General features: G+C 35.3%; 2 protein-coding genes across 2 annotated transcripts in view; both read right to left on the reverse strand.

Annotated features, from left to right (window-relative positions):
* Positions 1-925: 925 nt before the first annotated feature.
* LOC120633871 overlaps positions 926-13,178 on the reverse strand; it is a 118,211-nt gene continuing 105,958 nt past the window's right edge. Inside the window, exons 4-8 of the mRNA XM_039904252.1 lie at positions 9,066-9,241; positions 8,143-8,249; positions 6,698-6,885; positions 3,017-3,129; positions 926-1,282 (exon numbers count right to left, since the gene is read on the reverse strand). Of these exons, the coding sequence (XP_039760186.1) occupies positions 1,058-1,282; positions 3,017-3,129; positions 6,698-6,885; positions 8,143-8,249; positions 9,066-9,241 (809 nt within the window). The 3' untranslated portion in view covers positions 926-1,057. The remainder of the gene's footprint in view (positions 1,283-3,016; positions 3,130-6,697; positions 6,886-8,142; positions 8,250-9,065; positions 9,242-13,178) is intronic.
* On the reverse strand, positions 11,114-12,455 carry LOC120633872. Its single transcript, XM_039904253.1, has one exon. It carries the CDS (start codon positions 12,411-12,413, stop codon positions 11,907-11,909), a length of 507 nt encoding a protein of 168 aa, XP_039760187.1. The 5' UTR covers positions 12,414-12,455; the 3' UTR covers positions 11,114-11,906.

Below are 13,178 nucleotides of genomic sequence, written 5' to 3' on the forward strand. Positions count from 1 at the left end.
TACATAATTTTATAATAGGAATGTGGAAAATGTCCACACGTAATATGTTTAACAAGGAGTTCATGATTAGAAAATCTTATACTAAAAGCAAATTAGGTATATCAATTATTACTTTTCGCTTATGAATAATCTATACATCTGAATGGACTTGTTATTTATATAGGCGTATTATCTAAGGTTTGTAATCTATGCCACCAATATTCTAAGAATACTTCATACATCGTTGTGTTAAACTACTTAAACATATCACGAGGCTTTCTCTTTCACAACTAAGTACCTATATGAAATATTTTTCCTAATCCTAGAAGAACCTACCTTCCTATTTTCCTAGTGCGTATTTCGTGATGCACACGATCTCTGAAATTTGTACTAAGTAAAAGGTCGCCTGACTATATCAACAATCATATTACGTATATTTTTTAGGGTTAACCTATTGATCTCTCAAGCTTATAGTATAAACACCTGTACATATTATCTCTCTAACTTGTTAAATTAAGTCTGAAGTTAGTCAACTGATACAAAAACAGACAGTTCGCTTCATTCAATCGGATTCCGTTTCATACTCTAGTTTGCAACGGAATCCGATTGAACGGCATAATAATATATTTTTTATGGATCACAATAATTCATACAGCAACATACAAATGAATAGGATAAAAGCTGTCTTATTTTTATATTTTCCACAGTAGTAAGTACCTACCTAGTATCTACTCTTAATGTGTAGTTTTCTACCAAAGCCAATAAGAGCGCTAATACAGACAACATTTTCCCAGTATTGTAACTGGATGGCGCTCCTTTGATTCCATACAAATCGCATATAACTTTCACGCGATCGAATAGGTAGAAAATCTCACACTAGATTTCAGGAGAAAAATAAAAAAACCCCTTAAAACAATTAAAACCTACGTTACGTCGTGGTTTATTGGTCACGTCAGGGACCCAGGTAGGTAATATAACAACGTTTAAAACAAAATATTGCCTTACAACATTAGCGAAGATTCCAAAATTTTACTAAGAATTTCGCTCTATTTTTCGCTTAAGTGTCTAGTTCATAAATCTATACTATGACAGAATGTCTATTAGTCTTTTTGTCGGGCGCATAGGGTTCGAGTTTAGCTGGTTCGGTGTTCAAAGCACTGTAGTCTACAGGGAAGGGCGGCTGTGGTAGAGAATCCTTTGGTGGCACCAGCACCCACTGTCCAGGTCCGTTTGGATTCTTACCCATCAGCCAGTTGGTAAAGCAATGCACGAAGGTTCCGTAGTCGAGGATAAGATAACTATTCTGAAAGAATAAATAAGACATTTATTAGTTAAAAGTAATTTTAACCTTATGCATGATTATCATATTATGCACAATCTGGTGGGGAAAGTGCAACTGTCAAGTGATTAATAAAATCGCGGAATTTTGTATTTGTGTTGAGATGTAAATTTACACATTCCTAGCGCCTGAACTTGCACTAAATTGATCATGCGATACTAATGCTTAATGGGTCTGGGTTTTTTTTCATTCTGTCGAGATTTTATGACTTTGAGTAAATTATTGCCATAGTTTTTACTGAAAGAAATCAAATACAACACTAACATACAGAACACATGCAAAAGTAAAATTAAGTGACTCCTGTCACTTCTCCTGTTTAATAGAGACGCGTCGCGCAGCGTAGGTACTATGCACGTGTCGGTCTTTTATTATCAATAGGGCTGTCATAAGTAAACACTAACACTAAGTTTTGAATTAGTTTGTATGGAAAAATAAATATTCATAATTTTTATTTATAATTATAAATATTTGGATTTAATATTTTAATAGGCCATTCTTTATGCTCCCTTCAAGAGCATTTCGTAATTCCGTTACACGTTGCATTGTGTATAATTTTAAAATTTCTTAAGATAATTTTTCAAACTTATTTTTGTTAATTCAACAAACCAGTTTTTGCATCTGCACTTAAAAATGTGTAAATGAGGCCTTACAGGTAGTGTTTATCATTATCACTTAACCCAATATTATCTCTATTTGTTCTATTACCACATTCATCTAAGCGGTGGGAAGAGTGGCAGGAATCTGTTTCATAGTAGATATTGTTAATTACATTATGTACTTGTGTTCGTGTCTGAAGGGAACAAAACACTAGCCTTTACAAAAGCCAGAGACTATATCACTTTGGGTACAAACACTTCCATCCCTCCCCCTACTTAGTTGCTATGATTTGCAGATATAGTTTATGGGTTAAAGAGAGTGGCTAAAGTGAAGTTCCATAATTAAAAAGAGCTCCATTAGGTTTCTTAAATTAACGTGGCTGGATGGATCTGCTTTTGGAATCATACACACCAGGTGAGGTTAGAGTCAAGATCTAACTTATAGTGGAATAAAAAAAAAAAAATAACACTGCTTTGTCTGAACAACCTATAAGTTTTATAAAACCGAAAGTGATTATGTAATATGTTAGTTAGTAACATTTTCATGTGGCGTTACAGTGAATTAAAAACAGAGTACGCACACGCGGGTGACGAATTAGGCAGGATTATTAGTACAGTTTAATACAATTTGTTTGTTCGACGAATATTTTATTTATTTATTTTTATTTCTTACTTCATTAATATTTCGTTTCCTACCATTATATAATAATTACCATTACATGATGGTTATCGTTTAAACAATATGGTCGAGAATAAATGCCTTTCCGTATCGAAAGAAAAACCCGTTAAAACCATCAGTAAAATTACGATCATCAGTATATTGACGGCCGATGGCGCAGTGGGCAGCGACCCTGCTTTATGAGTCCAAGGTCCCACGACCTCGATTCCCACAACTGGAAAATGTTTGTGTTATGAACATGAATGTTTTTCAGTGTCTGGGTGTTTATCTGTATATTGTGAGTATATATGTATAATATATATATAAAAAAATATTCATCAGCTATCTCAGCTATTCTCATGAACCCATAACACAAGCTACGCTTACTTTTGGGCTAGATGGCGATGTGTGTATTGTCGTAGTATATTTATTATCAGTACTTACGCTGGTCATCCTGTCGTATGCTGTATCGATAATCTCTTCGATCCTTTTGGCAGACAGCCCGATTACTGAGCGGTAAAAAGCCGCCATAGCTGGCTTTCTTATTTCTCCTACATCTGTAATCATCATCATTAGCATTAACAACCCATTAACGGCACACTACAGGGTACGGCGCTCCTCTCAGAATGAGAAGGGTTTAGGCCGTAGACCACTCCGCTGGCACGCTGCGGATTTGTAGACTTCACACATCTTTGAAAACATTGTGTCCTTCCCAGTTGAAGCTAGTGATATTTAATTGTTTAAAACGCGCATAGCTCCAAAAGTTTAGAGGTGCGTGCCGGGGTTCGAACTCGTACCCCCGAAAGTGAGCCCGACTCCGAATAGCTGCAATATGATGTAATTAAGAATTTCATGGCCCTTCTAAGAATTTCCCTAAGAGGTTTCATTAAGTAGGCGGCCGATCCTAAATATAGCTATTCCAAAATGACGCCAAAATCCAGCAAAATAGTAGTCTCGATGTCTTAAGTATAATAAATAAGTAATAAATAAATAAATTACATATATTCAAAAAACCAAGCCCGAAATGCCCATTGACTTATATATATAATACTTTGTGGAGGAGAATATTAGTCAGGATTTTAAAAATATTAGCAATAGAAAGACTTTCATCTTTATATTGATAATTCTTTGACATTATTAATAATAGAGTTTATATATTAACAAAAAATTTATAGTTCCTTCACCTCAGAATTTTCACAGAAACAAGAAACCTTAATAAATTGACAGTCGAGGCTTATAACCATACTTATTCTACTATTTAATTGAGAGAAGGTATAACTAGAAACTTGAAATTATCACAGAAATAAGAGTCCGTTGATTTTATTAAATTGGTAGTAACTATAATATAATTTCCAACGTTTCCGAGCAAAAGGATTGAGAGCTTCGGAACCTTTAAAATGAATATCCGGTCAAGAACGTGTCGGGGAAATAAAAGATTATTGACACGTTAGCTATGTATTGTTTTTGCAATGCACTCATACGGTCTCTAATCAACTGTAGTGCACTAATAGAGGAGTAAGTAGGTTAAATGAAACGTGTTTAATTAATTAAAGAGGACTATACGTTCACCATCTTTTCGTCAGAAATCCCTCAGCAGCCCCGTACTGGTAAGCGCAGCGTTGGTCGACCCCCAACTAGGTGGACAGACGACATTAAGCGCGTCGCAGGTAGCCGTTGGATCCAAGCGGCTCAGAATCGTGGAACTTGGAACTCCCTACAAAAGACCTATGTCCAGCAGTGGACGTCTATCGGTTGATGTGATGATGATGATGATGATACGTTCACAAGCATAACATTGAGGCTCGAGCTAGAATTTTCCTAGAATTTAACATTCATTTTCGAGCAAAATTCTTTGTGTTATTTTAGATATTTTGTTAGTTATATCTCAGTTATAATGCTTCAGTTATCATAAAACAGTGCCTAACTACATTGCACTAAAAAAGATAATAAAAATAAATAACGTTTAGGGTAGTTGTATTACCAAATAAGTATGTTCGTTTTCATTATATTCTATCCAATAAATCAATCAGATATAATATTGTATAATTGCTTTATAGTTTAAACAAGATACTAAGAGCATTGACTAAAATCATCAGGTAGGCAGGTCTTTAAGTGATATGAAATTAAATGAAAAACTCCGTAAAATTCCATCGCATTTTAGGATAAACCTTAATTTACATTCCTTATTAGTTTATTCTATTTTAATACCTTCTGTCAATTTAACATTCAACGGTCTCCAATTTCTGTAGAATTAGTTAAAAGTCTCGACTGTCAATTTATTAAGGTCTCTTATTAAATAAAGTCTGAGCTATAAAATTTCTTGTTAAGATATGAGCTCTATTATTAATGAAAGTCTTTCTATTGCTACTATTTTTAAAATCCCGACTAATTTCTTAAATTTCTCATTCACAAATTATTATACTTAGTAAACTTAACTCCTAACTGGAGATGCAGTTCCTAGGCATAATTTGGGTCGGCAACTAAGGTTGGTAAAATGTTGGTTTGAAAGTTATTTGATGAGTACATTTTAAAGCTTCTAACGTTATTTTCTATCCAACGAGATATTGAATACCTCTGCAGATCTTTTCTTTCCGTTTATGAATAGGTATGACCGTAAGTCCAGTTTTAATTGAAACAAAGAAGTGCCAGATGTACAATAGGAATTAAAAGAAAATTTTGTGTCAGAACTAAAAAAAAAATGCTTTGGGTAGGCTTTGTGCCGAATAAAATAAGAGTTGAGGCTTTCATTATCTTGCAACTCAGCTCACAAACTGGGAGTTGAAAATTTCAGTTAATGCCTGCTTTGGAACTTCGGCTGAGTGTTTAAAACAAGTAGTCGGATGTAAAAAACAAAAGTAACGAATTGAGTTTTGGACAGTTTCTCGTATTTATCTCTTTAGTTAGCGTTATATTTTAATATGTTTAATTACAGGTTCTTTTATTAAATTCCTCTACTCTTTGAATTTAAAATTTAATAGAACACATATCAGTTTTATGCGGCATTTCACTAGAAAGGTTAATCACTTGGTGACACGTCTTCATCGTTAAGTAATGTGGTAACTCGCCCCAACCGAAGCCTCCCACTACACGACCAGATAAATTTCGGACATATCAGAAATGTTAACTAAGGGGCTTACTGAAGGCTCTTTCAGAAAGAGTCACTCACTAAGTTATGGCGTGCTCTGATCAGAAATGAGGGTATCCTATAGCCAGAGTATCCGACACAGCGCAAAGCATTGTGAAGCTGATGTGGCAGGGTTGAGACCAGCTTAAAGAGTCTATAAATTTCCAGTGCAGGAATGGCGATCCTTTACCAATTAACTCAGTGATGGTAGCCCTCACTACGTAAAACTATATCACGAGGTACACTGGAAGAAGCTAAACACATGCATAACTGTGGGGCGCAGAAATATCTTTAAGGACTAGATAGGTATTAATCGATTGATATAAATAAATAAATAAATATATACTAGGACAATAATATACAGATAAATACCCAGACACTGAAAAACATTAATGTTCATCACACAAACATTTTAGTTGTGGGAATTGCGCCCACGGCCTTACACTCTGAAAGAAGGGTCGGTGTCCACTGCGCCAATTAGTCCATCCATACACAGCCAGTATGGATGGACTAATGTGTCTATTGATGGAAATACTCAGGAAGTTACTAATAATTGCGTAAGCGAATTCTATGGAACCATGTCGCTAAGTAAGTAGATATTCTGCTCTGTTGTGTGGAAATATCTGAAGTCTACATACCAAGGTACTTCTGAGTCTTAAATGATCGTCCATTAAATAATTAAATGCCCGATCAGACGAGAACTTAACTTGAATGGCTGGGCTGAAGCAATACTGTTTATAAATAAAGTTTACTTAAAGTATAATTAATTCGTCAAAAGAGTGCTCTTCCAACAACGATTAACCTAGAATAAATGGGTCATTAACGAACACTTTCATAATCGACGTACGTTTGCATATTTCAAATATTTCGGAATGAAAGTATTATCTTGAATCATTGTTTTTTAACTCACCGATATATAAATAATTATTCTGCTATATTCTAAATACTATACAGTTTTGGGGCAAAAACTAATTTAATCGTAATAAATTTAAAATACTCACTGTCTCTATCTATAACATGAAAAATAATCTTGCAAAGGTATTGCAGGTAAAGGGGTAGGTCTACAAAACGTTTCATTTCTGTGAGTTGTAGTGCCCATCTTGCTAACCAGCCTTCGAGGGTCGTTCTTCCAGGCATCCCTCCTGCTTCGGGTCCACAAACTCTTCTGTAATACGGTAACTCTGCCCATCTGGCAGTAAAAAACAATATATGTAGTACATCAAAAAACAATATATTTAGATGGGGCGTTGCCGCGTTATGAGTATGGAGGTAACTTCCGCGTTACCTCTCGGCAACTGTGTTTCCTGCCACGTATATCTTGTGTATCTTCAATGTAGTAGTGAATAGGTATTTTATAGGCAACCAACTTAAACGTCTTCATTGTTTTCAATTAGGCATGATTATTGTCAAGAGCAAGCCTATCTGATATAAATAAAATTACAAATGCTAATCAGTACCTGCCAGCTGTTTGATAATGGAACCGCGAAATATTTATTTTAGGCGTAACTCTAAAATGTTTGGGGTTCGTTTGTTCGCTTACTAATAAAATATATAATAGTAATATTACATAAAACATGGTTTAAAATATCTTGCGATGACGTCATATTTTAACTTTCAGAACGTAATTTCAATATCTTTGAATATGTTTAACATCTAGTACCTACAATCATATTCCAATCTGTTAAACACCATAAATTACGCCACCTTACGCCCTCGGGCTGAAGTATTTATAGATTATATGTCTGCGTGTAATTAAGGAAATTCAGTTGATTGATCAAGCCAGAGATAGAGAGATAGGTCGGGTAAAACGTATTTCCGTATTTTGTAATTATGAAGCTATAATTAAATCTACAAATACTATTAGATGTAGATATTTGAAAGAAACCCGGAAAAGAAAACGAGAAAAAACAGTGGTAATGACAGTGACGATTAATCTGAAAAAAATGGCTCTTGTAACAAAACTGTTTTATCTAATTTGGATAAATCTGGATATAACTCGAGAGAAGAAACGAGAGCTAAGAAGAAACATGGTGATACGTGTGTACGCAAATATTGAAGTACCTACATTATAATGTTTTACTGTTGGGTAAAATTTACACTTTCACTGCCAGCCAGTGATGCAAGTTAATCCATGTTACAAACGAAACTGCCCGAGTTGAAAGATTTTGCATATCTACAGCCACTTAGGAAAAGTTTGAGAGCTTCATCGGAGAGTGTTGATATTGTTGAAGAATAAATATTGAATTTGCATACATAAGTAATATAAAATACGGTCTAATATAATAATCACAAGCTTTTTTTATTTAGTCACCCTCCGCTTGTTAGAAATAGTATGAATTTAAGAAAGTTATCTGCTATTATCCTCCAATAAACTGTGGAATTAATTATCGCAGACCATTTGTACTTAAACTAGTCTATAAACATATAAGTCAACAAGTCAACTCACTTTGTAGGTAATGGGTTGATAAAATGCTCGATAAATTCCCTTTTAACTTCCAACATCATATGGAACTCGGACGAGTTGCTCGACCAGTCTGCGAAGTGCGCCAGTTTCTGTAATTTTGCCGCTAAATTAATGAAATTGGTCCAATTTCTTACCCTTAGTTGTAACAAAGCGTTTAAGACTATTTAATTTTAATTAAGGTCCATTTCTACGTTTTAAGTTCCGAAAGTAAATAATAATTGTATAATTATGATTTTTCTCTTTTTTATAGTACCTAATGAGCTAAAAGGATTAGCAAATTAATAAAAATGTTCTTATGTAGGTAGGTTTTTGTTGAACATAAGCTTAAAAAATAGAAGGTTAATGATTTTGATACCTGACTAGAGTAGATCTATGCCCGTTTTCACTAAACCTAGGAATCGCCTTAATCGGATGTCTAATTATTTAGGTGATTCCTGGAGAAAAAACGCATCACGAACGCTTATTTGTTGTCTGACGACGTTAGGCGACGCGTAAAGTTAAGACACCGACTAGGCGGATCGTAAAGTTTTTGAACTCGTATGCTGATAATTGACAGATAAAAAAATAATACTGTTTTTTTTTTCTAACCTTAAAACTAAACGAAAAATATGATAAAACAAACACAAAATAACACACCTTGTGGAAAGAACCATAGATAAGTTAGGTTATATGGGTTGCTTAGTAGAAGTCGATTAGTGAATGGTTACACTATCGCAAAAATTGTAAATCAGATTTATAAATGCTTAGCGCTATTGCCCGCGTTCTTTGTCCGCGTTTTTTTACAAATTTATTAAATCTTTTAAAAAGTAGCCCGTCATGTCAAGATACTCCCCGTCCTTATAACTAATTCCATGCCAAAAATCTAATTCATTCAAATTCTGCGGGCTGCCATATCCGTGTAGTACCTCAAAAAAGTTATCAAAGTCCTGGTCACAGATGACGTCATCACGGTCATGGTCAAGAAGCTCGGTGAAGAAGAGGGTCATCTTGTCTGTTTGTATAGAACTTAGTTGCGCTAATGGCTGCTCCTCCTCTAGATCTAAGCATTCCAGATCTTGGCTGCATCGGTTCACCCATGTGGCTGAAAAATAACAAAAGGCTTTATTTGAAAGTTCTTTCATCAATAGTCTATAACAGTCCACTGCTGGACTAAAGGGTTCTCCCAACGGCAGGTTTTGTCCATAAACTCCACACTAGGCAGATGGGTGGTAGCAGAAGCACAGAGAACGCTCTCTGATCTGCCTTCACTTCAACGAAGGCACACGTTCTTTATTAAGTTGTATAAAACTTTCAAAAAAACTCAAATCTCAAATAACCGCAAAAGCACGCACACTTAATTCTCTTCCCTTAAACATTTCATCCCTATTTTATCACCTGGACTTATCCAACGGGTAGTCCACAAATGGGATGAGAGGCCGGTTGATTGCTTTGGATATTTGGCCACAAGGATCATTCCGTGATTACCACACGAAATCTAGGACTATCAAGGATATCCAGTGAACGTTCTCGTTGCTTTTCATCATATCAACCCATTACCTGCCCACTACATGGTACGGGTCTCCTCCCACAATGAGAAAGGTTTCAATCCACCATGCCGGCGGATGCGGATTGGTGGATTGTTCCTTTGATTTGTTTCAGTTGTCTCGATTTACTGTACAGGCTTCTGTTTTAAATGTCAGCTGTCTGTTAGTAAATCTGGCTATTCTAGTTCAAGGTCAGGGCAAATATCGTGTATCAATTTTCTTTTCGTGTACAAAAAAGAAGTGAGATTAGATATTCAGCTTTTTTTGTATTCCACGACAAGGTAGCCCTTGACTGCCATCTCAGATAGTATTAAATGGTGATGCAGTCTAAAATGATAGACGGCTAGCCTGCCACGTTGTTGTGTTAAACCTATACCTTGGTTTCTACGCGACATCGTATTTATCTGGACACAGGGAAGCATGTTGCAGGACGTGGTCCTTACATGCCCTGTGAAATACTCTGTTTATATGCGATGGTATTTCACTTACCATGTGGTGGGCCGTCCGTCAATTATAAGTATGAAAAAAAGTTTTTGTAAGCAGGGTGGTAAACAGCCTCCCACAAGACCATCAAACTGCTCCTGTCTAGGATCGAACCCGGGACTACCGCTTATAAAACAGCGCAAACGAGGTTGTTAAAAGAGCTTATCTCGATTGGGTTGTTTTGTTTGTAAACGACTGTTTTCATTATTTATATTTTGATACTGTGGCCAGGATAGCTGTTACGCTGATACCATTTCAGGAAATGAAGGAGGATTTCGCATCCATAACGAGGGTGATATAACACCGCACTGCGGAACATATTGTGTGGAAGTTAAATTGGACACGTGTTTATTTGAAAACTGTAACCGGAAAGTTTGTTATCTATGGCGCGAATGTTTAAAGTTTTTTTGTGTGGGTTATTGTCTTTGTTTCGTTGATGTATTCAACTCACGAGCCTCTAACAGAATGGAGCTGCGGAGAGAATTCGCATTGGATAACTAAAATTAATAAGTAAGAAGTAGAATTTTAGTCTGTATCAGTAAATAGCTCGTACGTAGCGATATTAAAAGTTAGCACGTCTCTCAGTACATCAAATAAAAACTACTAAATAATTTTTATTATTAGTATCCTAACATATATTCTAGATGCGAATTGTAGTGGGTTGTCTACTAAACTAATCATCAATAAATTTTGCACATACATTGTCAGGGGTACAGAAATTTACATACTTAAAATCTTTCATCTAGAAAAATATACTGTTCTCAAGGAATTAGTAATAAATTGTAGAAAGTGACAACTCTATTAATTAACAAGTCAACATAAACACGAGCGCAGCGGTTTAAAGTTAGTTATATATAAAACAATTATTATTTGCATAGAATCCAGGAAAATGAAGTATAGAATCAGGCTTAGATAAGAATTCAAATAAAACTATTTTTTATGTGGAGTTTTATTTATAGCTAAATAATATATGTATTTGGCAATTAAATAATATCTGATAATAATAAATTAGAATACTTTAAAGGTACATCTTAATAATTATAAAACAGGGAAACATACATTTCTGAGGTTTTGGTACCTGTTTTGCAACCGTACAGGCAAGTAGTGAGAAAAAAACAAGAAAATTAGTGGATGGTAAAAACGCTTTCAAACACTCGAAAAAGTGCTATAATAGCACAATTTAAGGCAAAAAATTATCCATAACGTTCAACTCAATTTGCTTTCTCTTCATATAATTTGCTAATTTCATAAATATACCATTATGGTCCACGAATCTCTATCGTTTCTAGAACAACAAAGTTCGAATAATCGAACTCACAAGCATCATTCGGCATCGTACACACGATTCACCATAAACTATTCCGCACGCTTCACACCCACCATCATTGGTAACATCCTGACGTCTACAAAAGGGTCTAGATTGTTGGTCTGCTCAATGGCTGTGTACAAATACTCTATTCAGAATTTTCACACTTTAGGGTTGCTTCGTCTAATCCATCGAGGTTTTATTAAATTATGTAACCATTGTTTGTGTAGGTGCCCGTAAGCCAATCTTGACTGTCTTCACACTTTATCTTGAGAAGGCATACAGGAAAGTAGTAAATGATAAAGAAGCTTTATAACACTTAAAAAGGGGATATAGTAGCACATTTTATGGCAAAGAGAAACTGTCCAAATTTTTAAACACTTAACTAAGATTGATTTCCATACTGAAAATAGAAATTGTTAATTAAATAAACATTATGGTCCAAAAACCTCTATCGTTTCTGGAACAACAAAATCTGAATCATCGAATTCACAAGTTTTCGGCATCGTTTCAGTGAGTCTGACACTAAATGGTACCACAACTTTTAGCATACGATTCACCACATACCATTCCGCACGTTTCACATCTACCATCATAGGCAACATCCTCACGTCTACAAAAGGGTCTAGATTGTTCGTCTGCTCAATTATTGTGAATAATACTCTATTCTGAATTTTCACATCGAGTGTTGCTTCGTTCAATCCATCGAGGTTATATGAAATCATGTAACCATTGTTTGTATATGTTTCCGTAAGCCAATCTTTATTGTCCTCACACGTTATCTTGAGAAGGCTGTCCATTCTGTGGGCGTACTTCAAAATGGTTTCAAAATACTCTGCTCTTGTTAAATATTTTTTTGTATTTTTAGTTTTTTTCGAAGAGCGCGATTCAATAAAGCTTATAAAAGCAAGAACGGTACACAACAGTGGCAACCAATTCATTTTGAGACTTCCTGTAACTTTGAAGACCAAGCTAGCAATGAGTTCCATCCAGTAAAATATGAGACGTTACTAATAATGTAATGTGTGGTTTAAACCGGTTATTTAATCATAATAAAGGGAAAATCCTACTTCGATAACACCATGGAATATTGCATTATTATTTGAACTCAATAGGAAAAGCTATTTAATGAGTACATCAACTTCCTGTAATTTGCTTCTTTCGACGTAAAAGTCTACTCGTTTGGCATTTTGCGGTGGTTTATTCTAACGCATAAAATGTATGTGCCATAAATTTCGCCCTCTAGACAGGGGTTTTCAATAAACTTCCCCAGAGTACTTTTTACTCGTGCGTTTGAGTGCACTTCATCTTCATAAACTTTAGGATATTATGTTGCGAATAATTTGATTTTTATACTTTTAATTGGTGTTATACAAGGCTTGTTTTTTTAGCAAACTTTCTTTTTCATTACTCTACGACTCACCTAGAGGTGAGGCAAATGAGCAAAGACGCCCCAATCGGTTTCTGAGCGGCAATGTACTGGAACGCTAAATTGCTTGGCACGGCTTTTTAGGTAGGTAGGGTAGCAACTAACCACGAACGTAACCTCCCACCAAATCTTCTTTTTAACATAATATTATATTTCAACAATTTTTTTCTATCTCGTAGGACAACGGAGCTGACTGGTCCCAAACAACCTTGTCATAACGTAATCATCGTCTCACTGCCGGGCACATATCACCTCACATAGGAGGGAGGGTTTTAGC

This window comes from Pararge aegeria, chromosome 22 (assembly GCF_905163445.1).
Source record: "Pararge aegeria chromosome 22, ilParAegt1.1, whole genome shotgun sequence".
NCBI classification, from domain to species: Eukaryota; Metazoa; Arthropoda; class Insecta; order Lepidoptera; family Nymphalidae; genus Pararge; species Pararge aegeria.

Coding starts and splice junctions, on each gene's coding strand:
- LOC120633872 (XM_039904253.1), bottom strand. CDS start 12,413: ATGAATTGGTTGCCACTGTTGTGTACCGTTCTTGCTTTTATAAGCTTT.